The sequence below is a fragment of the Diabrotica virgifera genome, chromosome 6 (assembly GCF_917563875.1).
Source record: "Diabrotica virgifera virgifera chromosome 6, PGI_DIABVI_V3a".
In the NCBI taxonomy this organism is placed as follows: Eukaryota; Metazoa; Arthropoda; class Insecta; order Coleoptera; family Chrysomelidae; genus Diabrotica; species Diabrotica virgifera.
The window spans coordinates 20,421,872-20,447,662 of record NC_065448.1 but is presented as its reverse complement, the minus strand read 5'-3'; the positions used below and the strand labels follow the sequence as shown (position 1 = coordinate 20,447,662).

The 25,791-nt window shown below is 34.7% G+C and overlaps 2 protein-coding genes across 3 annotated transcripts in view; both read right to left on the bottom strand.

The window, feature by feature from the left end:
* Positions 1 to 25,791, bottom strand: part of LOC114331663 (CLIP domain-containing serine protease B10) — an 81,500-nt gene that overhangs the window by 36,486 nt on the left and 19,223 nt on the right. The gene's annotated exons all lie outside the window — the stretch shown is intronic.
* The window catches only part of LOC114331674 (CLIP domain-containing serine protease B10-like), a 40,100-nt gene continuing 19,172 nt past the window's right edge, over positions 4,864 to 25,791 (bottom strand). Inside the window, exons 5-8 of one of the 2 annotated variants that reach the window (XM_028281298.2) lie at positions 22,366 to 22,562; positions 20,573 to 20,671; positions 9,099 to 9,300; positions 4,864 to 5,110 (exon numbers count right to left, since the gene is read on the bottom strand). In XM_028281298.2, the coding sequence (XP_028137099.1) occupies positions 4,999 to 5,110; positions 9,099 to 9,300; positions 20,573 to 20,671; positions 22,366 to 22,562 (610 nt within the window). In that variant the 3' untranslated portion in view covers positions 4,864 to 4,998. Of the gene's footprint in view, positions 5,111 to 5,244; positions 5,294 to 9,098; positions 9,301 to 20,572; positions 20,672 to 22,365; positions 22,563 to 25,791 lie in introns of those variants that run through there. The other variant, XM_050654426.1, reaches the window with a different exon arrangement.

Here is a 25,791-nt window from a genome sequence, read left to right as displayed (position 1 = left end):
AAGTAATCAAATAATAATTGAATTTATTTATTTCAATTAAGCAAATGCTCATAACGTTGCCCATTGACAATTTGACAATAATTGAGGGCAACATTATGAGTTTTTGCTTAATTTATTGAAATAATTAAATTCAATTATTAGTTGATTACTTCTTTTTCATAACTTTGTTATTTTTTATTATCATCTAAATGGTAGAGAATACAAATTTGAAATTTTGCAGTTGTGTATAACTTTACACACCCTATCAAAATAGCTATCAAAATGACAGTGTTGCCATTTAAGAAAATCAACGATGACGTCATATCTCTAAATTGGGACACCCTGTATACATTATTATTATATGTCAAAAAGGACAATTTGATATACTAATCGACGGGTCTGAGAATTTTTCAAAAAAACAGTTAGTATTTTAATTATTGAATATATTCCAAATTACAGATATAACTGTGTTATTTTCTATTATCTTGTAAATGGTAGAGAATAAAAATTTGATATTTTGCAGTTATGTATAACTTTACAAACCCTATCAAATTAGCTATCAAAATGACAGTGTTGCCATTTAAGAAAATCGACGATGACGTCATATCTCTAAATTGGGACACCCTGTATACATTATTATTGAATGTCAAAAAGGACAATTTGAAATACTAATCGACGGGTCTGAGCATTTTCCAAAAAAACAATTAGTATTTGAGATATTGAATTTATTCCACTTTACAGACTCTCTCTGTATAGTAAAAATGCTCTATAAGCGGACTATTCGAATTTTTCGAAAAAAATTGGTTTTGTAAACATAGCTCCTTTATTTTTGGCAATAAAAAAAATTTTTAAAAGTGATTTTGTAGGATTTTTGAAGAACTATATAAGACTGTGTAAATTGAATTCCGTTAGATCCCTTACTTTTTAATTGTTGTGGGTTTAAAGGGCTCGAATAAGGGGGTGTTTGCTCGTAAATAGAGGTTTTAAACAGCTATATCTCGCTAACTATTCACTGTAGTGAAAATCTATGCAAACGGAAATTTTAGTTATGAAAAGAAGTAGTTTATCATTTTTTTCGTATCTCTAGTATTTTCGGAGATATTTTGAAGAAAATGGTGAAAAATACGAAATTGCAAAAAATTAATTTTTCTTTAAAATCCAATTTTTCTAAAATTAGGCCTTTTAAATGGGTCAAAATTCTTGGGTGTATTGTTAATACAAATATAAAAAGAATTACAGAAAGGTGAAGACCAATGTTTAATTAGGAGGGTAGTTAGGGGGTTGTTTTCACTGTTTTTTTCATAAAGAAAAGCAATTAAATATTTTCTATCGGAAATAAGCCACAATTTTACTAAAAAATGAATTTATTAACGTTTCGAAGCCCAAATCGAGTTTCGTTGTCAAAATACAAAATAATATTAAAATAAACAAAAATGTTGTTGCTAAGTAAAAAATTCTTCTAATAATTTATTTAATCTGACTCACTTATATTGGCAATTCAGACGTATATTATACATTTTAAAGTAGAAGACTTTAAAATGATATCGCCAATATTTATGAGTTGCGTTCCTGGGACGACTTTACTAAAAGATAGTTCATTCGATTACATATTCGATTACTATCTTTTAGTAAAGTCGTCCCAGGAACGCAACTCATAAATATTGGTGATGTCATTTTAAAGTCTTCTACTTTAAAATGTATAATATACGTCTGAATTGCCAATATAAATGAGTCAGATTAAATCAATTATTAGAAGAATTTTTTACTTAGCAACAACATTTTTGTTTATTTTAATAGTATTTTGTATTTTGACAACGAAAACATTTTTGTTTATTTTAATAGTATTTTGTATTTTGACAACGAAACCTGATTTGGGCTTCGAAACGTTAATAAATTCATTTTTTAGTAAAATTGTGGCTTATTTCCCATAGAAAATACTTAATTATAAAAATGCCACAAGGAAACAGCTTCAGAACAACATAAAGAAAAGCAACTACCGACCTTTTTTTGATCATGTCACTTAATTTTTATACTAGAAACTGTTTGTTTTTTAAAGGTCTAATTGTATATTTCAAAAAAGATTATCCAAGTTTTCCTCGAAAAGTGCAAAGTTTTCCCTTTATTTGGCTTTGAATATCTCAAATTAAAAATTTGACGAAAAAAGCTAACTTTTAACATGCCGTATCTCGGTTTGTATTGGTCGTAAAAATATTATAAAAAAATAATTTGGTTTGTGTTAAGGCCCCGTCTCACCATCAAATAATTGACAGTTATTTGATCAAACTTGACAGTCAAACTTGACTAGTGACACAAACTATACATACTAACTGTCACTTTGTGTCACTAACTGTCAAGTTTGATCAAATAACTGTCAATTATTTGATGGTGAGACGGGGCCTTTACTGAAAGACACAATTTCAATAGCTACAGTTTTTTTGAGTAAATGCATATTTTTCGAGTTATTCTCAAAAAAATCTCTAAAAGTGGATCTTTTCGTCGAAAAACTGTTAGTTACAACCGCGAATAACTCGAAAAATATTAGTTTTACGAAAAAAATGTAAAAACCATTTTTTCTTAGAACTACGTTTTACATCGATTTACATGATTAAAATTTAATAAAAAGTTCCCAACCCCGAGATGGGGTGGTAACCACCCCCAAGGTTTTAGCGTACAGCGGCATGATATAGAAAATGGTCCTTGGACTATTTCCTACCTTCTGTGAAAATTTCAAGTAAATCCATGCTGGACGAAAAAATTGCGAGCCAAAATGCTTCATTTCCTCGACTAAAATGGATAATATTTGTCGTAGACTTGCTTAATACCATATACCGGGAATTCCCTACTTTCAATAATTTATAAACATGGTTATCATTTATCAACCTTTGTAACAAAATTTACCGTTATATTAATTTGTTATTATCTGTTCTCCAGTTCTTTCTGTTTGGCTTCTCTGATCTTTCTCTGTATCTCTCGCTGTAAGGTTTTATACATGAAGTTTTCGTTCTTGTTTTTCCTTCTTTCTTCCATTAGTTGCAGAATCTCTGTCGTCATCCATGTCTTATTCTTACCTTCTTCGTTCTTCATAAAATTGTCTTTAATGTCGTCTATCGTTTTATTAAGGGATTCTATCTTATCTTCTGTGCTTTCCGTTGTATTATTTATTTCTTTGAATTTTCTATTTAATGTTCTGCTGACTAATTCTTTTACTTCGCTACATTTCAGTTTTCTCCTGTCATGTTTTTTTACAGTTTTTCCGCGTATTTTCTTTAACTTGGTTTTATACACGCCCACTAAAGGATTGTGGCCAGATTGAATATCAGCGCCTGGGTAGGTTTTAACACTGTTGAAACTATTTCGATATCTTTTGTTAACAAGCATAATATAGTCTATTTGACTTCTTATAATAACGTCTTCTCCGTTGTCTCGTTAATTTTTGGTACATTCTCAAAGAAATTGGTGTATTCAACTTTAAATAATAGAGAAACGGTCGATTTTAGGTGTATAATGCTACTAATACCTTTTATAGTGCTTGAAAAGACCTTTAAAATGAGCTGTATTAAAGGTCCATTATATTAAAACTAAACGAGATATGCTGCAAACAAAATTGATAACTAATGTATTTCTAGGTGATTTCCACGTATACAAGCGTCTAGGTGGTAGTTTGTAAAATGTGTTTAGCACGATTAAGTCATGCTCAGCTGCAAAGGTACTCATTGTTTCTCCGCGTTGATTTCTCTCTCCTAATCCACGTGGACCAATATGTTGCCCTTCTTTTCCGTTACCTATTTTCACATTGAAATCTCCCATGACTATAAGGAGTTTGTGTCTCGGTATATCTCTTGTAAGGTTGCTTATTTGTTTGTAGAATTCTGATATTTCTTCATCACTGTGGTCTGCTGTGGGTGCATGACTTGAATGATGTTTGTATTCACCGGTGACGTATTTACTTGTAACAGGAGAATTATATCGTTCACTGGTATGAAGTTGTTGACATATTTGGCTATACTTTTATGTGTGATAATTCCAACTCCATTTTCATATTTACCATTTTCTGATCGTGAATAGTATACCCTGTTCTATGTCACAATAACTTGAGTCAGGCCACCTCATTTCGCTTGTGCCCATTATTGCTATGTTCAAGCGTTCCACTTCTTTGATTGCGCATTGGATTTTTCCCCATTGTCCTAACGTTCCAAGTGGATATCCTCTTCAGACAATTCGTGTGAATTTTTGTTAAAGGTGTGTTATTGGGTATTTCACAAGGATTTTGCATATTAACGACCTGGGAGGCCCTGTGGTCATGGGAATGACCTCTCTTGCCGGATCTTGGTCTCCGATGTCCATGATCAGTACGCGAATGTGTATTGAGTGGTACAGCCATTATGATTGTACTAGCAATAAAGCTCAATACTTCAGTCAAAATATTGCTTCCACTGTCCAATGAGACGCCTAGGGCTTCTAATAAATCTTTTTCAGTCACTCGTAATATTGATGTTCAGGGAAACTATACTGAATAATAAAATTTATTGCAATCCATAAAATTGTGTTTTTCTTTTCGAACCGCAAAATTTATTGAACAACCTACTATTTCAACTCTAGAGTTTCTATTTCTTCGCACCTCTCCATTGCTTTTTTTCTTACGGTTTTATGTTTTTTCTTCATTGCTATATTTTTTTTATCTATTTGAGTCATTTTTTGGCTTTTCTCATTTCCTTCATCATCTTCAGGATCTCATCCATTAGATTTACTTGGATAACTTATCTGCCTGTGTTTTTTTTGAGATGTTGAACTATTTCTATATAGGTAAATTAATAATTTACTTACATTTTAATACTAAAATTTTATTCCAAAATGATACACAAAAAGTAGCATTTATTATTTATATATATATATATGTCACAATTAGAGAACAATTATTCTAAAAAGTTTTCTGAAAACCATACTCAAATCACTAAAAGTTTTAGAATATGAATTTTATGGATCGTTGCATTTCGATTTTAGTCCAGATCGTCCAGATATTTAAGGCTTCATATTATCCAGTATCCACTTTATATAGAAATCTACTTTTGTAAACACCGCAGGATAGTTACATTGTCTGACACCAAAGCTTACAATTCCATGTTGTACATATCTAAAACAAATTATATAATAGATTAAGATAGGGGGAGGGGGCTACCCATTAATTTATTTATCCGATCCATTTGGTGGGTTTGGAAAGTTTGATTTTCCACCGTATGTCGACCCATGAGCATGAGCAACTCAAAACTGAAGGCATAGTGCTCAGACGTTTATAGTGTAAATACCAAAGAAAAATCTAAAATAATTAAAAAAAAAATAGCGGAATCCGTTAATCCGTTTACGTGAAAATCAACTTTTAAAATGAGCAAAATAACAATTATATAATAGTTATTTATGAAATAGTCCTTGAAGTACTTCACGCACAGTTTCATACAATATTTTATCTACGATAAACAAATTAGAAAACTGTAACACTTCGTCACTGGAATTCATTTCTATTCTACAATTTTTCGAACTTTGACATTTAAAAATTTTAGCTTCTTTCAAACCACAAAACTGTCAAAACTTTTGTTGTAATTTATTGCTCACATGTCATCACCATGACAACGCGAAAGTTAAGGATATTTTATTATATGAAAGTTCGTCAAAAAACAGTGTGAAAAAGTAAATCCCATTTAAAATACATTGTTATTTCACGCACACTTTCAATCCTTCACGCACTGCTATCTATAATGACAGTTTTCACAAACTAAAAACTTATACAATAATATGAAATAGAGTAGATAAAGAAGGATTTAAAGTGTGCGTGAAGTAACAATGTATTTTAAATGTGGTTTACTTTTTCGCACACTTTCATAACGAGCGATTCAAAATTATTGGGATCAAAGCTAGCCGTGCAAAAAATTACTTATGTCTTGTTTTAATCTGAATTTATATCATTGGTTTATCAATTAATTTTGAATAACATTATAAAACATAAAAATTCAGTCAATACCTTTAACACAGAACATTAATCAAAAATAAAAAGAATTAACAAAACAATAATAAATAAAATAAAAAATATGCTGTATATTTATGTCCACCACCAACATCTCTACATAACCTAACTTTTCTTGTTAAGTTGACATACACACTGCAAAGGTGAGGTAAACTGGAAAGTATATCTGGAATAGACATGCACTGTATAGCTATCTCTGTCGTTATAATCAAATATCTTTAACTCGCGTTGTCATGGTGATGACATTTGAGCAATAAATTACAACAAATGTTTTGACAGTTTTGTGGTTTGAAAGAAGTTAGAATTTTTAAACGTCAAAGTTCTAAAAATTGTAGAATAGAAATTAATTCCAGTGACGAAGAGTTACAGTTTTTTTATTTGTTTATCGTAGAGTAGATAAAATATTGTATGAAACTGTGCGTGAAGTACTTTTTGCGAACTTACGCGATGTATAGCACTCGCTGCGCTATCGCTCGTGCTCTAAATATCGCGTGCGTTCGCAAAAAGCATACTTCACGAACTGTTTCATAATGCGGTAGCAAAAAGCATACTTCGCGAACTGTTTCATAAATAACTATTATGAAACAGTTTGTGAAGTATGCTTTTTGCGAACGCACGCGATATTTAGAGCACGAGCGACAGCGGAACGAGTGCTATACATCGCGTAAGTTCGCAAAAAGTACTTCACGCACAGTTTCATTCAATATTTTATCTACGATAAACAAATAAAAAAACTGTAACTCTTCGTCACTGGAATTCATTTCTATTCTACAATTTATAGAACTTTAACATTTAAAAATTCTAACTTCTTTCAAACCACAAAACTGTCAAAACTTTTGTTGTAATTTATTGCTCACATGTCATCACCATGACGACGCGAAAGTTAAGGATATTTTATTATATAAAAGTGTGCCAAAAGCAGTGCGAAAAAGTAAATCCCATTTAAAATACATTGTTACTTCACGCACACTTTAAATCCTTCATGCACTGCTATCTATAATGACAGTTTTCACAAACTAAAAACTTATACATAATATGAGATAGAGTAGATAAAATAAATTTTTGTAAATTATTTAGATAATTAAAAATGTATAAACATTTATAATTTCGTTGCAATTCGAAAATGCAGTAGCATTATATTCTAGTTCAATCAGAGAGTGTAGGAAGAGTCTATACCGGTTTCAGGGCTTTTTTGCCCTTCATCGATAGACACATATCTTCTTCTGTCTGACTGAACTAGGATACTTCGACGCGTGCCATCCCGTATTGCAACGAACGAAATGGCTGGGTTGTCGTAACGACATCTGCTAAGAAACAAATTAAGTTCTCAATTTAATAATACATAAAACGACAATAAATATCATTCTGCATACCACCAGACAGAAAATAGTGGGAAACTTCTCTGGTAACAACCTCCGAGGCTTTTAAAAATTATAAGCCATGCGGATGCCAAGACGATCAGAAGATAATGGAATTTTAAAATTTGTAATTCACGTCCCATCTGCTCAGCGTGGTAAAAGCTCTAACGAGAAGGTCTCCGAGGTACTCCAAAAAGAGTAAATAAATTAAACATTAGAAATATATATACATTTTCAATTTCGTTGCAACCCGAAAATGCAGCAGCATTACATTCTAAATCAATCAGAAAATGCAGGAAGAGTCTATACCGGTTTGGGGGCTTTTTTACCCTTCATCAGTAGACACATATCCCAATTTCTTCATCTTCCTTCATCAGTAGACACAATTTTTTTAAATTCCCTCATCTTCTGATCGTCTTACAATTTTTAAAAGCCTCGAAGGATATTACCAGAGAAGTTTCCCACTGTTTTTAGTCTGGTGGTATCTAGAATTATATTTATTGTCGATTTATGTATTATTAGATTGAAAACTTAGTTTGTTTCTTAACACATGTCGCTACGACACCCAGCCATTTCGTTCGTTGCAATCCGGGATGGCACGCGTCGAAGTATCCTAGTTCAGTCAGAGAGAAGAGGATATGTGTCTACTGATGAACGGCAAAAAAGCCCCGAAACCGGTATAGACTCTTCTTGCACTCTCCGATTGAACTAGGATATATTGCTGCTGCATTTTCGGGTTGCAACAAAATTGAAAATGTTTATACATTTTTAATGTTTAATTTATTTACTCTTTTTGGAGTACCTAGGAAACCTTCTCGTTGGAGCTTTACCACGCTGAGCAGATGGGACGTGAATTACAAATTTTAAAATTCCCTCACCTTCTGATCGTATTGGCACCTGCATGGCTTACAATTTTTAAAAGCCTCGGAGGATGTTACCAGAGAAGTTTCCCACTGTTTTCAGTCTGGTGGTATGTAGAATGATATTTATTGTCGTTTTATGTATTATTAGATTGAGAACTTAGTTTGTTTCTTCGCAGATGTCGCTACTACACCCCAGCCATTTCGTTCGTTGCAATCCGGGATGGCACGCGTCGAAGTATCCTAGTTCAGTCAGAGAGGATAAGTGTCTACTGGTGAAAGGCAAAAAGCCTCGAAACCGGTATAGACTCTTCCTGCACTCTTTGATTGAACTAAGATATAATGCTGCTGCATTTTCGGGTTGCAACAAAGTTGAAAATGTTTATACATTTTTAATGTTTAATTTATTTCCTTTTTTTGGAGTACGTAGGAAACCTTCTCGTTGGAGCTTTATCACGCTGAGCAGATGGGACGTGAATTACAAATTTTAAAATTCCCTCATCTTCTGATCGTATTGGCACCCGCATGGCTTATAATTTTTAAAGTCTCGAAGGTTGTTACTAGAAAAATTTTCCACTGTTTTCAGTCTGGTGGTATGTAGAACGATATTTATTGTCGTTTTATGTATTATTAGACTGAGAACTTTACAATCAGGATGCGGTAGAAATAAACAAACCAAGACATGTTAAATGCTACTAGGAGCACTTCCGAATCATTGTGTATACATTGTAAATCCCAAATCATGATTTCCAAAGTTTATACATTGTAAATTATGATTCGTGAGTGCTCCTAGTAGCATTTAACGTTTCTTGGTTTGTTTGTTTCTACTACATCTTGATTGTAAATTTAGTATAGTTTATTTAGATAATGTATGTAGGTACTAACTTGTATCCAACGCCTGGTATCCTCTCTTGAACTTGTAAGGGTCCGCCACTGTCTCCGCTGCAAGCGTTTGAGTCATTTTTTGTTACAAGTCCACCTGCGCATATTCTTGAGTCGTCAATAACCGTCAAATTTTGATAAAATGGTTGACATTTGCTGGGGGTAACAACTTTCAAAAAGGCCATTTGTAAAATATTACTTTTTCCTAAAAGAATATAATATAATGTACAGTTAGTACAGTATAAATACCGGTGCACGTCATTATCTCGTCGGAGATCTAAGTTGACATTGTTGCCAAATTACAAAATAATTCCTGAATTTATTTTAAATCAAATATATCCGATAATAGGGAACTTGCATATTTTTTTATTATATAATAATGTTCAGTTTTGTTTAAAAATGAGGTTTCCAAAATTTCACGCTTCAAAAACTCGTAATAACTTACAAGAAATACAAATTTAAACTCTTCTCTTCTCTAAAATAAAATAGTCAAACAACCCGTGACGTCACATAGTCTTATTATATTATATAGTTATGTTTGTGGTTATATTTAGGTATATTCTTCTTCTCCTTTTTTAATTTATTGACCCCACCTACTTGGGTATTTGGCCAGCTCATCGTCGTGGAATAAGGGAAAAATATTTATATTCTAATATTACCCCCACCTACTTGGGTATTTGGCCAGCTCATCATCGTGGAATAAGGGAAAAATATTTATATTCTAATGACATTTATCATATGTCATTGTAATAATATATACCAGTTTGTTGAGATTGAAGTTTGAGAAACATATAATCATATGACGTCACGACGCGTTTTGAGCTAGCTGCTTTAATTTGAATTTAGAATCGTCTTTAGGGGCCAAACGGAACACAAAAACAACTATTTTATCTTTGATACATGTGTTAAATTATGTTCTGTTGTGATGTATAACATTTTTTTCGAATTTAAAATTTTATGCAAGTTCCCTATTGTTGCAGAAGTGGATTATACAACAAAACAGTTTAAGGGCCTATAGTAGCGCGTCATCAATATGACTTCGGGAGATAGTAGCATACCCTATTTTCGAAAGTTTTGCGAAACTTTGGCAACAGTGGCAATATTTGACATTATCTAAAATCAATATTTTGACAATATGTATACTCATAGGCGCGGTAAATGGAAGTAATAGAAAACAATTTTATTATAAGTAAATAAATATTTATAAAAATAAACCAAAATTTTATAGGTATTTGCACGAAATAATAATAAATAATCATTTCGTTGTGAAGCGAAACAAGAGCCGTCTTATTTTATTTAGTTCATAGAGAGCCAAAAGCTCTCTAACTAGTTTCAACCCTTTTTTTAAACTAGAACTTTAAATGAACTTTTCCCATTTTTTAAAACTGATAATATTTTTAGAATAAAAAATTCCCCTAAAACTTTCTATACTCACATTAGAATTCGAAATATTTTTACGTAAATATACTTACCTATAAGTAAAACTCACAGTTAACAATAATCTATTTTTTCAAATAGTCCAACAACTTAGTTCTATTCAACGAACTGCCAATACTGATAATACTGGTTCTATTACAGAAAAATATAATAAATTAATTAAAAAATAAACACTACTTCCCTATAGATCAACACTAACGAATTCTTAAAATAATACACTACTGCACTGAACAGATATCGATACAAATAACAGAACAGATAAGAGAATCTTGCTATTACACTAAGAAATCTGACGCTGGTTTGTCAAAATGACAGTGACTATTTCTCTATGTTGCCAAATCAGTTATTTAGTTATAATATGTTCGATTTCTCGTTAGAGATAAAAAATTTTAGTAGGTCCAATATGACACAAAATCTAGGCATGGGATAAAAAAGTTTTTTAAAGAAAGTGTTTTTCTTTTGTTCTTCTTAACGACGGTACAGGCTCGTTTTTTTAATATTGTATTTAGTTATAGAGTAATTTCCACATACTAACATATTTCTCAAACTGGACTCTATACCGCCATTATTTACTATATTACGAATATGTGTGCCAAATATTTTGACAAAATATTCAAAATTAAAGCCGCAATCTTGGAACGTGTTTTCCGTTTTGATGACTCGCTACTACAGCCTCTTAATATTCAATGTAAATAAATAAAATAATAATAGTCCAATCATTTGGTAGTTTTACCTCGAAAGTTTTCAGGGAGTTTTGAAAATTGGTAATTATGGATTTCGTTTTTGACGTACGAGCGCCGCAAAGTATATTTAAATAGACGTTCTGAAAAAAAAAACCATTTCCACACTACCTGGAGGTAAAGTAACCAGCGCGTTTTTTATTGTGGTTTTCTCTGCAAGCCTAATCCACATATTAATTTAGAAATTTTGCGCAATCTGCTTCGGTTGCTGTTCCTGATGGACCAAGCGTTACGACCTCGTCCTGAGCTCCTAAACATTGATCTAGATATCGCAGACCGAAATTTCGTCCTCATCATCTGGATACCTAGACATACAGTCAAATTTTGATATTGCCTCTGATCATATACCAGTAATTGCTACAATTAACTCTTCGGTAGTATTAAAAGAAAAACCAATAACCTTATGCAATAACAAAATTAATTGGGATCTATTCCGGGATAAAATTGAAGAAAAGCTAAACCTAGCTATATCCTTAAGGAACGCAAAAGAACTCGAAGATGCGGTGGAGTACTTCACAACACTGGTCCAAGGGGCTGCATGGGAATCAACCCCTACCACAACACCAAAGCAAAAACAAGTAAACTGCCCCTTAAATGTCAGAGAGATGATTAACGAAAAGAGATGACTAAGAAAAAATTGTTAAAGAACAAGGCACCCAGATGATAGACGAAGATACAATCGAGCTGCAAGGCAGCTAAAAGAAACACTTAGGAGACTTAAAAAAAAATTATTCACAGAATATCTACAAAACTTATCACCCTCAGCCGATACTAACTATAGTCTCTGGAAAGCCACAAAACACCTAAAACAGCCACGAGATCAAATCCCACCAATTAGAAAATCTGATGGTACCTGGGCCAAAACAGATGGAGAAAAGGTAGAAGTTTTCGGTAGATATTTGGATGAAGTATTTAAACCGTTACCACCTGCAAACGGAATTAATGATGACGAAATATATGCATCCCTTGAGGAAAACGAGCAACAAATGGAGCCTATTAAAAACTTCACAATACAAGAAACTTAAGACGTTATAAAAAATCACTAAGACCCCAAGAAGGCACCTGGCTATAACCTGGTTACCGGCCAAATATTAAAAGAACTTCCTAGAAAAGCGGTCGTTATGTTGACGCAACTCTTCAACGCAGTTCTATGACTGAAGCTCTTCCCTGCACAATGGAAGGTAGCAGAAATCATATTAATTCATAAACAAGGAAAACAGCCAAATGAACCTAGCTCCTATCGACCAATCAGTTTACTACCAGTCTTATCAAAAATAGTGGAAAAGTAATGAAGAGACTGATGGAAACCGTCGCAGCAAAAAGCTTAATCCCAGTCTATAAATTTGGGTTTCGTCAGAAACACTCGACTGTAGAACAAGTGCATCGTATTGTTAACACAATCATCAAAGCATTCGAAGATAAAAGTTACTGTGAATCAGCTTTTTGGGATGTGAGCAAAGCCTTACAAGGTGTGGCATAAGGGACTCCTTTACAAATTAAAAACGCAGCTACCAACAACAATATATTTGATTCTAAAATCTTACTTAGAAGAACGATACTTCAGAGTCGCATCTACTCTTCACGGCTGATCTTCCATGTACTGATGACACAGGCACCTCTATGTTTTCTGATGACAAAGCTATATTAGCAGTAAACAGAAATCTGCCATGTACTGATGACACAGTCACCTCTACGTTTGCTGATGACACAGCTATATTAGCAGTAAACAGAAATCCTGAAGTAGCAGCGATAACACTACAAACCAGTCTCAACAATATAGCAACGTGGGCAAGGAAATGGCGAATTACAATAAAAAAAAAGTAAATCTGCACACATAACATTCACAAAATGCCATGGTGAAACGCCAAGCATTACATTCAACAATGAACGAATACCTAAAACAGACAGAGTAAAATATTTGGGGATACACCTGGACAAATATCTAACCTGACGTACCCACATATGGAAAAAAAGAAAGCAGCTGGATACTAAATGGAAAAAGTTGTACTGGCTCCTTTGCAGAAAATCACAATTATCATTTTACAAAAAATAAGTTCCAATAACGATCCTGAAGCGGGGGTTGGAGCATTGTAGCAGGAATTAGTCCATTTTTGTTTTTTTTACCCCCATATATTGTTCTGAATTTTTTTCATTCTCGTAGGTATTTTACCACCCCTGAACCTGGTTCGGAAAGAATGTTGTCATGCTGCTTTTTCTGTTGGTGGTTGCGACGCAATATTAAATTTACTTTTATAAGTATGCTGATTTTGTGAAGCAGACATATCTATACTTGTTTAAAAACATATTTTTCTTACTTTTCACATCACCGTATAAGAAACGTTCTTCTGCTTTAGCAATGATATCTGGAGCAACGTTTAGATTTTTAAATACGTCAATAACCTCGTTCAAATCAGGATTTTTTCGAAGTACATTAATGGATTTCATTTTTCCTTGGTTAAAAGTACACATGTTGTATCACAGCCACTGAGGCATGCAAAAATAAAATATGATCTACAACTGTTTTACCTATGATACTTCTAAAAATATTACGAATATTGCTTATAACTTATATTATGTATATTCTTATAAAGATTGAATATTATGGCTGAATGCTTCTTTGAAAGTCGACAAATACTTACTAATTATGTATTGTTTAAAAACTACTTTTGAAAATACAGGGAAATCCCCGGAAGAAATTCGGAATAAATCGCAATTCAGTATTTTTTGTTAAAAATTATTTTTGGGTCATCATCACTTACTTCCATAATATTGCCACAAATGCCACATGATATAAACAATGTAATCATAACAGACATTTACTCACTCTCAAGAATTTCAAGTTCATGCACTCAACTGTAAAATATTATAACAGCTGATGCTTGGGTTGCAGGCCACTTATACTTTTATGTAATAAATAACTATGATCTAAATACCTATTCCACAAAATATAATCAAACAACTGTGGCGTTTTATTTTTTTTTCTCGATATCGATATTTTCAATAATATCGAGGCAGTCGTATCATGGGCGCCCGCAGAGAGGGGCCAGGGGGGCCATGGCCCCCCCTGAGATTTTACTATTTTGTATATTTTTCTGTACTCAAACCTAAAAAGTTAATACCTTTACGTTGACATAAAAGGTATATTATACAAGTATATAAACCAAAAAACAAAATTATGGAGATAATATTATATTAAACTTAGACCATGGTCTAAGATATTAAATATAATACGTCGAATACCTACGAACCTACGCGCCTTTTGAATGCAACCGGCAACGTCGTAGCACAAGCACAATCACATGGTGGTGGTGGTGATGGTGATAGATAATCCGGCCACGCACCACCATTCTACCTGTTTTCGTCAAGCCGCTCAGAGTTCACAGCCGTTGTTTATTTTCTTTGCGTTGAGATTCGCAGTGTATTTTATTTTATTATTATCGTGTTAGCCTTACGGGCGGTTTCCGGTTTCTATCATTTAATACAAACACAATCCTTATCAGGTAATTTGATTTATTAACATTTTCCTTAAACTGCATGACTATAGTTTTGCTGGTTTATTCTTTAGAAAAAAATGGACATTCGAACATTCTTTAAAAGAAAAACAACCGCCTTCGAGGAAGTTACCGATTCCAAAAAGAATAAAGCTTCAACTCGTAGCCCTATCCCTAGCACAAGTAGTGACATAGCACGCGAAGAAGAAGGGGAACATAAACATGCAGTAAAGGAAGCAGAGCCTAGCACTTCTTCGAATAGAAATACTTTAGCGGAGACAGCAGATCAGCCTGATGTACGACAAGAAACCATTGCCCGAATATTTCCAGACGGTCAATCAGAAGACATTGGAAATTTTGTAAATTCCTCGTCGATTCAAGATAAACAAAAATACCAATACGATATATTAAGAAGTCCGTATACGCCGTCCCCTACCTATGATTTTAAGCAAGATGTTGATCCAAATAAACGGCCGTTTGTACACAAATGGCTTCAACAATATGACTGGTTGGTTTATTCCAAAGTTCTTAAAGGTGCCCTTTGTAAGTATTGTGTGGTTTTCCCACCTGTTGTGACACACGGTAGTACCTTAGGCGCATTTATAACAAGGCCATTTATAAAATACAGGGATTTCCACACGCAGGCCAAGAACCATTCTAATTCTGCCTGGCATAAAGATTCAATTATCGGTTCCAAAAATTTTATTGATGTGATGTCCAATAAAAAACTAGATATATTGTCTCTGATTGATGAGGGAAAGCAAATAAATGTAGCGGAAAATAGAAAAAAAATTCTTCCAATTATAAAAACAATAGTTTTTTGTGGAACTCATGATATGCCTTTAAGAGAAAGCAGCAAAAATTCTGGAAATTTTTTGGATCTCTTAAAATTCAGGATAGACGCTGGTGATACAACTTTAGAGAATCACTTGTTGAACGCAGGTGGTAACTCTAAATACACTTCTCACAGGATCCAAAATGAAATAATTTCATTGGCAGGACATGTAATATTAAAAAATATTGTCGAAGAAGCAAATTCTTCCAAATATTTTAGTGTTATGGCTGATGAGACTGCGGACATTTCGGGACATGAACAGTTATCTGTTGGTATACGGTATGTATACAAAGAAAATGAAAATTTTACGGTGAAAGAAGAGTTTCTTGGTTTTGTGAAATTAGATAAACTAAACGCTGATAGCATAGCTTATTCTATTTTGGAGTTTTTGGAAACATCAGGTTTAAACATGGACAAACTTGTAGGGCAGGGCTATGATGGATGCTCAACAATGGCTGGTGAAATTCACGGGGTTCAGAAGATAGTACAAGATAAGTATAAAAAAGCATTCTATTTTCATTGTGCCTCCCATAGGTTAAATTTAGTCATAAACGACATTAGTAAAATAGTTGAAATTCGAAATACCATAGGTACTGTTAAAGACGTAATAGTATTTTTTAGAGAGAGTACTCTAAGAAGAAACCTAATTCCCAATATACCTTTGTTTTGTGAAACTCGTTGGTCAGCTAAATATAAATCTTTGCGGATTTTGCTGAAAATTTTAAAATAATATTTAAAACACTTTTTGATATAAAAACTGGGCAAATTTTAATGAACTCTTCTACAACAAAAAGAGCAGCTCAGTTATGGGCTGCCTTAAATTCCTTTACGTTTGTTATTTGTCTAGTTGTGGCAAGTAAATATTCAAATATTTTAGAGCCCATTGCAAATACGCTACAAGGTATTTCAATTAATTTTGTAGATGTTCATCACCACATAAATTTAATTACCAGGACTTGTGAAAAACAGCGCTCAGAGGTTGATTCAAATTTTGCAGACATTTTTTCCTATGCATTATCTATCTGTGAGACCCTCAACATAGAAGTGGGAAAACCACGAATTTGCGGTCGACAAATTCATAGATCTAACTATGAATCTGATTCAGCAGAAGATTATTTTAGAAAATCTATATTTATACCATATTTAGATCATCTGATTCTTGCCTTAAAAACAAGATTTTCTAAAGAACATGAAGTCGCCTTCTCTTTGTTTAATATTTTACCAAAAAATATAAAATCTTTAGATGTTAAATCTTTCGCAATTAAGGTAGGAAATCTATACAACATTGAGAATTTGGAAAGCGAATTAAATATTTGGAGAGAGTATTTATCTCAATCTCAAATAGCTGAGAACATAACCATTGAAGATCTTATTCAGCACTGTAAATTTTTTCCTGCTATCAAAGATAGCTGCATTCTTCTACTTACTTTGCCGTGTACTATCTGCACAATTGAACGGAGTTTTAGCACCTTACGCAGGATTAAAACGTGGATAAGAGCTACAATGGGACAAGATAGACTTGTTGGGCTAGCATTGTTGAGTATCCATCGAAATCGTCTATTAAATATTTCCAATTTTTCCACTAAAATACTAGACGAATTTTGTCAAAATAACAGAAGACTGGTTTTTAGTTAAGAATAAAATTGCATGCTATTTTGTATTACTTTTAGGTATTACTTTTATTACCTTTTAGCATTAATAACATTTATTACAATATTTTGTTTTGTATTTTTTAAGAGTTGCTTTCGTGGTTTTGTTATTTGTTCCTAAAACAAGTTGCAATATTTTGTTTTCTTAACGTTTTAAAAATATAAGTATTACATACAACAGTTTTTTATTTTGCCCCCCCTGAAAAAAAATCCTGCGGGCGCCCATGAGTCGTATCGACAATACAAGAGTATTGTATTGATTTCAGATAATGAGTATCGTATCGACATTAATATTGCTAAGGTATGTATTGTATCGGTATCGTATTGGTTTTCGATAGGATATCAATACAATATCGATATTTTCATCGAATATCGTGAAACCCTAGAAAAGATCTATATCTTCACCGACCACTATTACGGTATTGATGATTAGCTGGTGAAACATTTATTACGGTATTGATTATTAGCGTTTCCGACTCTTCTGTTGTTTGTGAGAACATGAAATTTTTCCCTTCAAATTTTGTCTTCAAAATTCTAATCTTGTTCTTGTTCGCATCATTCCCCAAGAATTGGTAAATTCCAACTTCTGACAGTTGGAAACATTGTCTCGTTAAAAAGTATGTCTATTCGTGATCGTCGGGATCACTCCGCGTATTTAGTATTACGCTTTGCTACATTTTATCCCTCGAATACGATTATGACATTGGATTTATTAGTCGAAGCAATAAAGCACAGAACCTCCGAAAAAAAAACGACAAGACGGATCTTATTAATTCTTTTTGCATTCGATTCGTGAATGCGCCAGGAAACTTTGTGAACCAGAGCCCTGATATAATATTGAAAATCTGCATACAAAAAATGCATTCTTAAGGCGCATTTAAATCAAAGCGAACACGAACGAACGAACGAATTCGTTCGTTAACTTTATTGTATTTGTACAGCGAATCGAGCACAACCGAACGAATTCGTTCGCATTCGCACATGTTCCAACCGATGTCGGTAAGTGAGCGAATCATCAAAGGAAATCGTTGTTCAATGTGGCCAGTGGATAGACGGTAGCGAACGAATTCGTTTAGAAGTACTGATTTAATTTATTTACAAACATTAGTTTGAGAGGGTTGTTTATTGTGTAGTTGTGAAAACATAATTTTGCAATATGGAATATGCCTATGAAACCCAAAATCGAAGCTATATAAAATAATAAACAGAAAAACTGATGCTTGTTTTAACATTTCTATAGGAATGGGTTGTGATGTCTCTGAACTAAAAAAATGAATTAGCTTCTGGCATCATTTAGACGAGAAAGACAAAAAGAGGGTTCGAAGTGGTTTGCTTTTAAAAGCCTAATGTTTTATTGGATAAATTTCAACCCAGAAACACTAATGAGGTAACCAAATCAAATTAATTGCTAAAATTAATTAAAAGCAAATTTATTTTGATACACCAATTTTACAATTTATTATTTGAACATAATATAGTCATAATATCAAGAGCAAGTAACTTTTTCTAGGAAGAATTTTAAGAAAGCTGGTTCTTTATTATGTTATTTTCTAGGCTCCCTCAAACAGCGTATAATATATACCTGCTATTTTTGTAAGCTATTATTGTATTAAAATTTACCCAGCAAGAAACACGAAAATAAACTTAAACACAATGTGTGACTGGCGCTGACCCATAAACATCTGCGGGCAATATGCCCTCCGGATCATCAACGAATGCGAACGTTCGCTTCAATATAAATGGCCCTACTTTGTAGCGAACGAATGACCAAGCGAACACCTACGAATTCGTTCCTTCGTTCGTTCGTTCGTGTTCGCTTTGATTTAAATGCTCCTTTAAAGTGCATCTCAAACAGGCAATAAAAAAAATTCAGAACTCGTCCACTATCGGAAATGAGTTCAATTTTATTACTCAAGGGTTTTTGGGGTAGCTGAAAACGAATGTGATATCGTAAGTCATCTCCGGAGTACCTGGTGCCAAGGTTACCTACTGTTTACCTCGTCTTCTTAAGTTTTCGGCAAATTAATTAAAACATTAGTCAAAAATCATTACCCAGGGAGTTTTTCGGGTCGCTGACGACGAATATGACATCGGAAATGATCTCCGGAGTACCTAGTACCCAGGGTACCTACTGTTTATCTCGTGAGTAATGATTTTTGACTAATTTTTTAATGAATTTGCCGAAAACTCCAGAAGACGAGGTAATTAGTAGGTACCCTGGGCACCAGATACTCCTTAGATCACTTCCGATGTCATATTCGTCGTCAGAGACCTCAAAACCCCGAGTAGGTATGAATTTTGACTAATTTTTTAATGAATTTGCCAAAATCTCCAGAAAACGAGGGAAACAGTAGATACCCTGGGTACCAGGTACTCCGTAGATCAATTTCGATGCCATATTCGTCGTCAGCGACCCAAAAACCCCCGAGAAATGATTTTTGACTAATTTTTTAATGAATGTGCCGAAAACTCCAGAAGACGAAATACACAGTAGGTACCCTGGGCACCACGTACTTACTCCGGAGATCACTTCCGATGTTATATTCGTCGTTAGCGACCCCAAAAAGCCCCCGAGTAATGACTTTTGACTTATTTTTTAATAAATTTTTTGCCGAAATCTCCACAAGACGACGTAAACAGTAGGTACCCTGGGCACCAGGTACTCCGGAGACCACTTACATCATATTAGTTTTCAGCGACCCCAAAAATCCCGAAGTAACAAAATTAAACTCATTTCCGCCGATAATTGACGAGTTCTGAATTTTTTTTTATTGTCTATTTGAGATACACATTAATAATGCATTTTTGTATGCAGTTTTTCAATATTATCTCATGGCTAAAGGTCACAAAGTTTCCTGGCGCATTCACAAATCGAATAAAAAAGGCTTCCGTCTTGTCGTTTTTTTTTTTTTTCGGAGGTAAGGCCGATTTTTGTGCTTTATTGCTTCGCCCAGATATTTCGATCGAACGTACGTGATGTACCTATACACCAGTACTATTTACAGTACTAACTAGTTACTGTAAATAGATCAAAATAGTTTAAATTGCAAATGTAGAATAATTCAGAAAAGCATACGAAAAACACGTGTGAATAATAATTTGTGACGCTGATACGCGAATACTATTCTTTTACAGAAAAAATTATACATACATAAATTGTAGGAAATTTTTTCTAGTTTAATTTTATACATAAATGTTTTTTTCATAAAATGCGTCGGAAAGGAGATATGTATTCCCAAAAACTGTTATTAGGCGCAAAACTCCCGGAAAAGTTTCCAGGTAACCCCGTTTGTGTGGACCAAATGACTAAGCTACTAAAACTTACTGCCAAGAGATTTTGTAAGTCCCCAACCTGAAACTTCTACTGATTCTGGATTAAACTCAGATTTCTTCACTCGTGGTAGACACACTGGTTTTATATTTTCTAAAAAAAGGACGATTACAAATATAATCAAAATTAATGAGATTCGGGTGATACAATTCATTAGGGTGAGATTAGATAATGCAAACAGAGGTAATAAACCCACCTTTATAAATACAATTAGGGAAATAGGGAAAATGTTCTTGATACAACCCTAACTAGTTCGTTTATAGCAAATATACAACTGGCATGTCTCGAATAAAGCCTCAATGTCGGACCATCAACAAGGTTTGACCTGAGCGCATCTGAGGAGGGCGTTGAGGAATATCGAGTACCCAAACAGACCGATTGGGACACTTATAAAGAGCGTCTCGAAAGCGGAATGGAGGAATTTCTATACGTCGCTCGACACAGAGGAAAATCTAGATAGAGCCTCAGGACAATTTCAAAATGCCATAATAAACGTATATGAATCAAGTTGTCCATTGAAACGTAAAACAACCAATAGAGATGTTCCCTGATGGAACAAAGAATTGATAAACTTAGAAAAAAGGTCAGACAACTCTTCAATAGGGCAAAATGTACAGGTAGCTGGGAATCCTACAGAAGTGGATAACGGAATTAGCCCCTGCACACCGACTCCAAAGGTTCTTTCAAAAGATCACATAAAGGAAATCGGACTGATTAAACAACCAAATGGTGACTACACTGAGAGCCTAACGGAAACTATTAGAGAGCTGTTAAAGACTCATTTTCCTGGCTCTCAAAAAGTACTAGAAGATGAACCGTAAATTATCCAGCTAAGAGAGGCTCCAAAGGGTCTCAACAGATCCGGCAGACAGCTAGCGGAAGAAATCTTTACAAAAAAACAAAATCTATTGGGTCATTAAAAGCTTCAAATCTTTTAAATCCCCCAGCAAGGACGGAATTTTTCCTGCTTTACTTAAAAAAGGCTTCATGCAAATACAGCCGCAACTACAGCGGCTTTTCATAGCAAGCCTTGGCTGGGCCATATTTCAAAAATATGGAGGGACGCAAAAGTGGTAAAGACGGGGAAACGTCCTATGGATGGACCGAAGTCTTATCGCCCTCTATGCCCTATATACCTCACCTCTTTGATCCTAAAAACAATAGAGAAACTAGTAGATTACTACATAAGAAGCGAAACTCTAACAATGAAATCGCTTCACAAACATTAATTTGCATACCAGACAGACAAATCCACTATAAATGCTCTAAATTCCGTTGTCAGAAACATTGAAAAGACAACAGTGGTAAAAGAAATATCTCTTTGCTCTTTCATTGACATAGAGGGCTTTCGATAACACCTCATATTATGAATTCATAAAAAGAGCACTAGTAAAGAGGAGCATTGAAGCTTCACTAATACAATGGATTCAGTCAATGCTAAAAACCAGAATCATTACAGCTAGTATTGGTGGAGAATCTGTAACTGTGACAGCAGTAAAAGGGTGCCCTCAAGGGGGAGTACTATCGCCCCTGCTATGACCTCTTATCGGGGATGACCTCTTTACTAAGTTGCTGGTTTTATAACCCAAGGTTACGCAGAGGGCTTAGTTGTTAGGGGCAAGCATGACCAGGCTATATTTAGTCTGATGCAAACTGCTCTAAACGAAATCAAAAACTGGTGTTCGAAGGAGGGCTTAAATGTCAACCCCGCCCCCATCCACTTCTCCCTCCCTCCTTCTCTCCTTTTGTTATCAGAGAAAGCAAATAATAAAAACTTCAATACTTACTGTCGTTAAAAGTGATTGGTGTAACCCTTAACAGAGCAATATCGTTTATCTGTTGTTTTTGTTCGTAGTTTGGATGTGAGATTATTTCTTCAATAGCTAAGTCCTGAGTAGGATAGTTGCAGTCAATTTCATTACCCTTCCCAAAACAGTCCACACCTTTATTGGTAATGTTGTATTCACCCACTCTTACACCCAACCTGAAATTTACATAAAGGAATTTTATTTTGTAACGAAAAAGTTAATTTCGACCGACGACAGATAACGGTTCCAACCCTACATATTCGACAGAGTTCCACCGACTTGACGTACGAGAGGCGACCAAGCGGTGCTAGAGATGAGCAGATCTCTCCTAAAATTTCTAGAAAATTACCTATTTAATATGTGTAGCGCGCTGATTTTTTTTTTAGTGGTTAAGATAAATTCAAACTGTAAACGTCTGAAATAAATAGTTAGTTTTATTAAAAACTTTCCTTAGATGATCAGTTGCGCGAGGCGGTACTTTTCGTTTCTCATAATATGTCCTAGGTAACTACCTTTTCCAACTTTGATGATCTTTAGCAGCTCTCTATCTGTACTTCAACATCTGATTAATAGGATTACCACAACGTGTGATGAATATGGACTCAAGCTAAACACCGCAAAGACCAAGGTGATGGTTGTCAGTAAGACGCCAATACAACCGGAAGTAGTAACAGCTTATGGTAAACAATTAGAGAGAACTAACAATATCACCTACCTTGGTTGTAATCTAAATGAGAACTGGGACATGAGCAAAGAAATTATAATACGTATAGAGAAGGAAAGAGCTGCATTCTTTAACATAAAGAAACTTTTTATGTGGAAACAACATTACTTTGAATCTGAAAATTAGATTAGTGAGATGTTATGTGTTCTCTACTTTTTTATAGGGTTTCGAAGGCTGGACTTTAAGAGATACACTTCTCAAGAAATAAATTGGAAGCCTTTGAAATCTGTGTATATCGGAGAATCCTACGAATTAGTTGGGTGGATAGAGTTCGTAACGAAGTTGTTTTGCACCGAAAGGGAAAAGTCACGGAAGTCGTCAGAACAGTTAAAAATCGAAAGCTTGAATATTTTGGCCATGTTATGCGACACCCATGTGATCTAGCAAAAGTCGCCACAGCAAAAATGACCACAATATGGAAGGACTGTCAAATTTCAAGAGCGTTAAAGATGAGGTTGATCAACTGCTTAATATTCCCAATACTGACTTACGGATGTGAATCTTGGACCCTGAGAAATTCGGAAAGAAGAAAGATAGACGCCACTAAAATGTTCTGTTGGAGACGAATGCTACGAATTCCTTGGACCGACCATAGAACAAATAATTCGATTTTAAGAGAGCTAAAAGTTAGCCAACGGCTCTCCAGTAAAGTCCATCTCCAACAATTAAAATACTTTGGACATGTTATGAGAGCCAACACAGAAAACATGGAAAGACTCATTATACAAGGAAAGGTGGAAGGCCGAAGATCACGAGGAAGATCCCCAACAAGATGGATTGATCAGATTACAGGAATATGCAAAAGACCTATGCATGAGTTAAAAGAAATGACCAGAGACAGAGATCTTTGGAGACGGACAATACACGACATCACGTCGACCACTACACTCCCTCCGGGGGGGTCAGGATTGAAGAGAGAGATGCGACACCCAGATAGATATAATATACTCCATCTAATAATACAAATACGGAAGAAGCGGGCCAGGTCGGAGAAGAACGTCATGGCTTAAAAACCTAAGAGAATGGTTTAACAGATTATCTGCATCCCTTTTCAGAGCTGCCGTCAACAAAATTACTATAGCCAATTTGATAGCCAACGTTCGATAATCGAGCACGGCACATGAAGAAGAAGAAGTACTCTAATCCTAGATAAATCGGTTTCAACATCATGCTTCCATCTTTTTCTGGAATGGCCTACTGATCTTCTACCGTCTGGTCTCTTAAAAAATACTGTCTAACATTCTGATCTTACCACATGACATGCCCATCTTATTCTATTAGATTTTATATGTCTGACGATGTTTTCAGTACCATACAGTCACCAAATTAGCATTACGGCCCCTTCTCCACTCTTCTGTCACTTCATCTCTTTGATGAAATATCATCAAAGATGAATAAATAAATATGATGAATATCCAAATATCATTCGGAGAACCTTCCTTTCAAATATCAGCAGCTCATTTATTTCCCGTTCATGCAGACTCCTTGTTTCACTTCCATATGTAACAACTGGGCGAATAATTGACATGTAGGTACAGTCTTAATTTAGATTTTTGTAGCAGCTTAGATCTTAATAATGATGATAGGGGGTAAAATTCTCTATTCCCCGCTTCTAACCTTGCTGAGATTTTTCTATGTGGTTGTATTCTGTGATTACCGCCGCCAGATATTTAAACTCTTACTACTTCGAAGTTGTGGTCGGTCATTAAGGTCCCCCGCAGACTGCAGACTTTTTATCGGCCGATAGTTTAGTCCGCTTGGGCTGTTAGTGCGCATACCGAGCCAACTAAACAGTCGGGTTGGTGAAGAGGGCGCACACTAGCAACAGTCGGCCAACTATTCTCGAACGATTTAGTACTAAAGTTCTTATTAGACTATTGAAGTGAGTAGTCGCGCAATGCAAAAAATATCCAGCAATGTTATTATCGCTCTCATACAACGGAGGAGGAAAACTAAGAAGAGATTACGAGAGTATTGAGTGCATCCAATTCACAGTGGAAGAAATAAGAAGAATGTCAAAAGTAACAGATGTGATCCAGAAGATTGCCATGTTAAAATGGAACTGGGCAGGACACAAAGGGAAAATGGAAGACAACCGTTGGACGAAGCGAATTCTTGAATGGCGATCAAGGGCAAGCAAAAGAAGTAGAGGCAGACCTCAATGTAGAATGTAAAATGTAGAAAATGGGGCGGCCAATAGAGCCTGATACACTGCGACCTTAGTAGATCTATTGTGTTTCCCCTTTCTTTTAAAGCGCTTCATCTAGCTTAGTCCTCTTAATGAGACTTAACAGCCTTGATAGTGGCCTTTTCATGTAGCCTGGTGCTTCCGGTTTTTCCTCACCGAGTTCTAGAAACCGCACTCGTGCGAGACCTTCGCAATGACACAGAACGTGTAGAGCGGTTTCCTCTTTTTCCAGACAGAACCGACAGGTGTCCTCTTCTGTCAGGCCTATGAGACTCAAGTGTCTATTGAGTCTACAGTGTCCAGTCAGCAGACCCACTATCATTCTGACAGTGCTTCGACTGCGCGAAAGTAAGTGTGTTGTAAATTCAGCCGAATGTCCTTTGATGAACTGTTTGGCCTGCCTCTGTCCTGGGGAGTTGTTCCACCATTCAAGAGACTTCTGTTGCACTCACTTTTGTATAGCTGCTCTTTTTATCGTATTTGCGATTCCAAA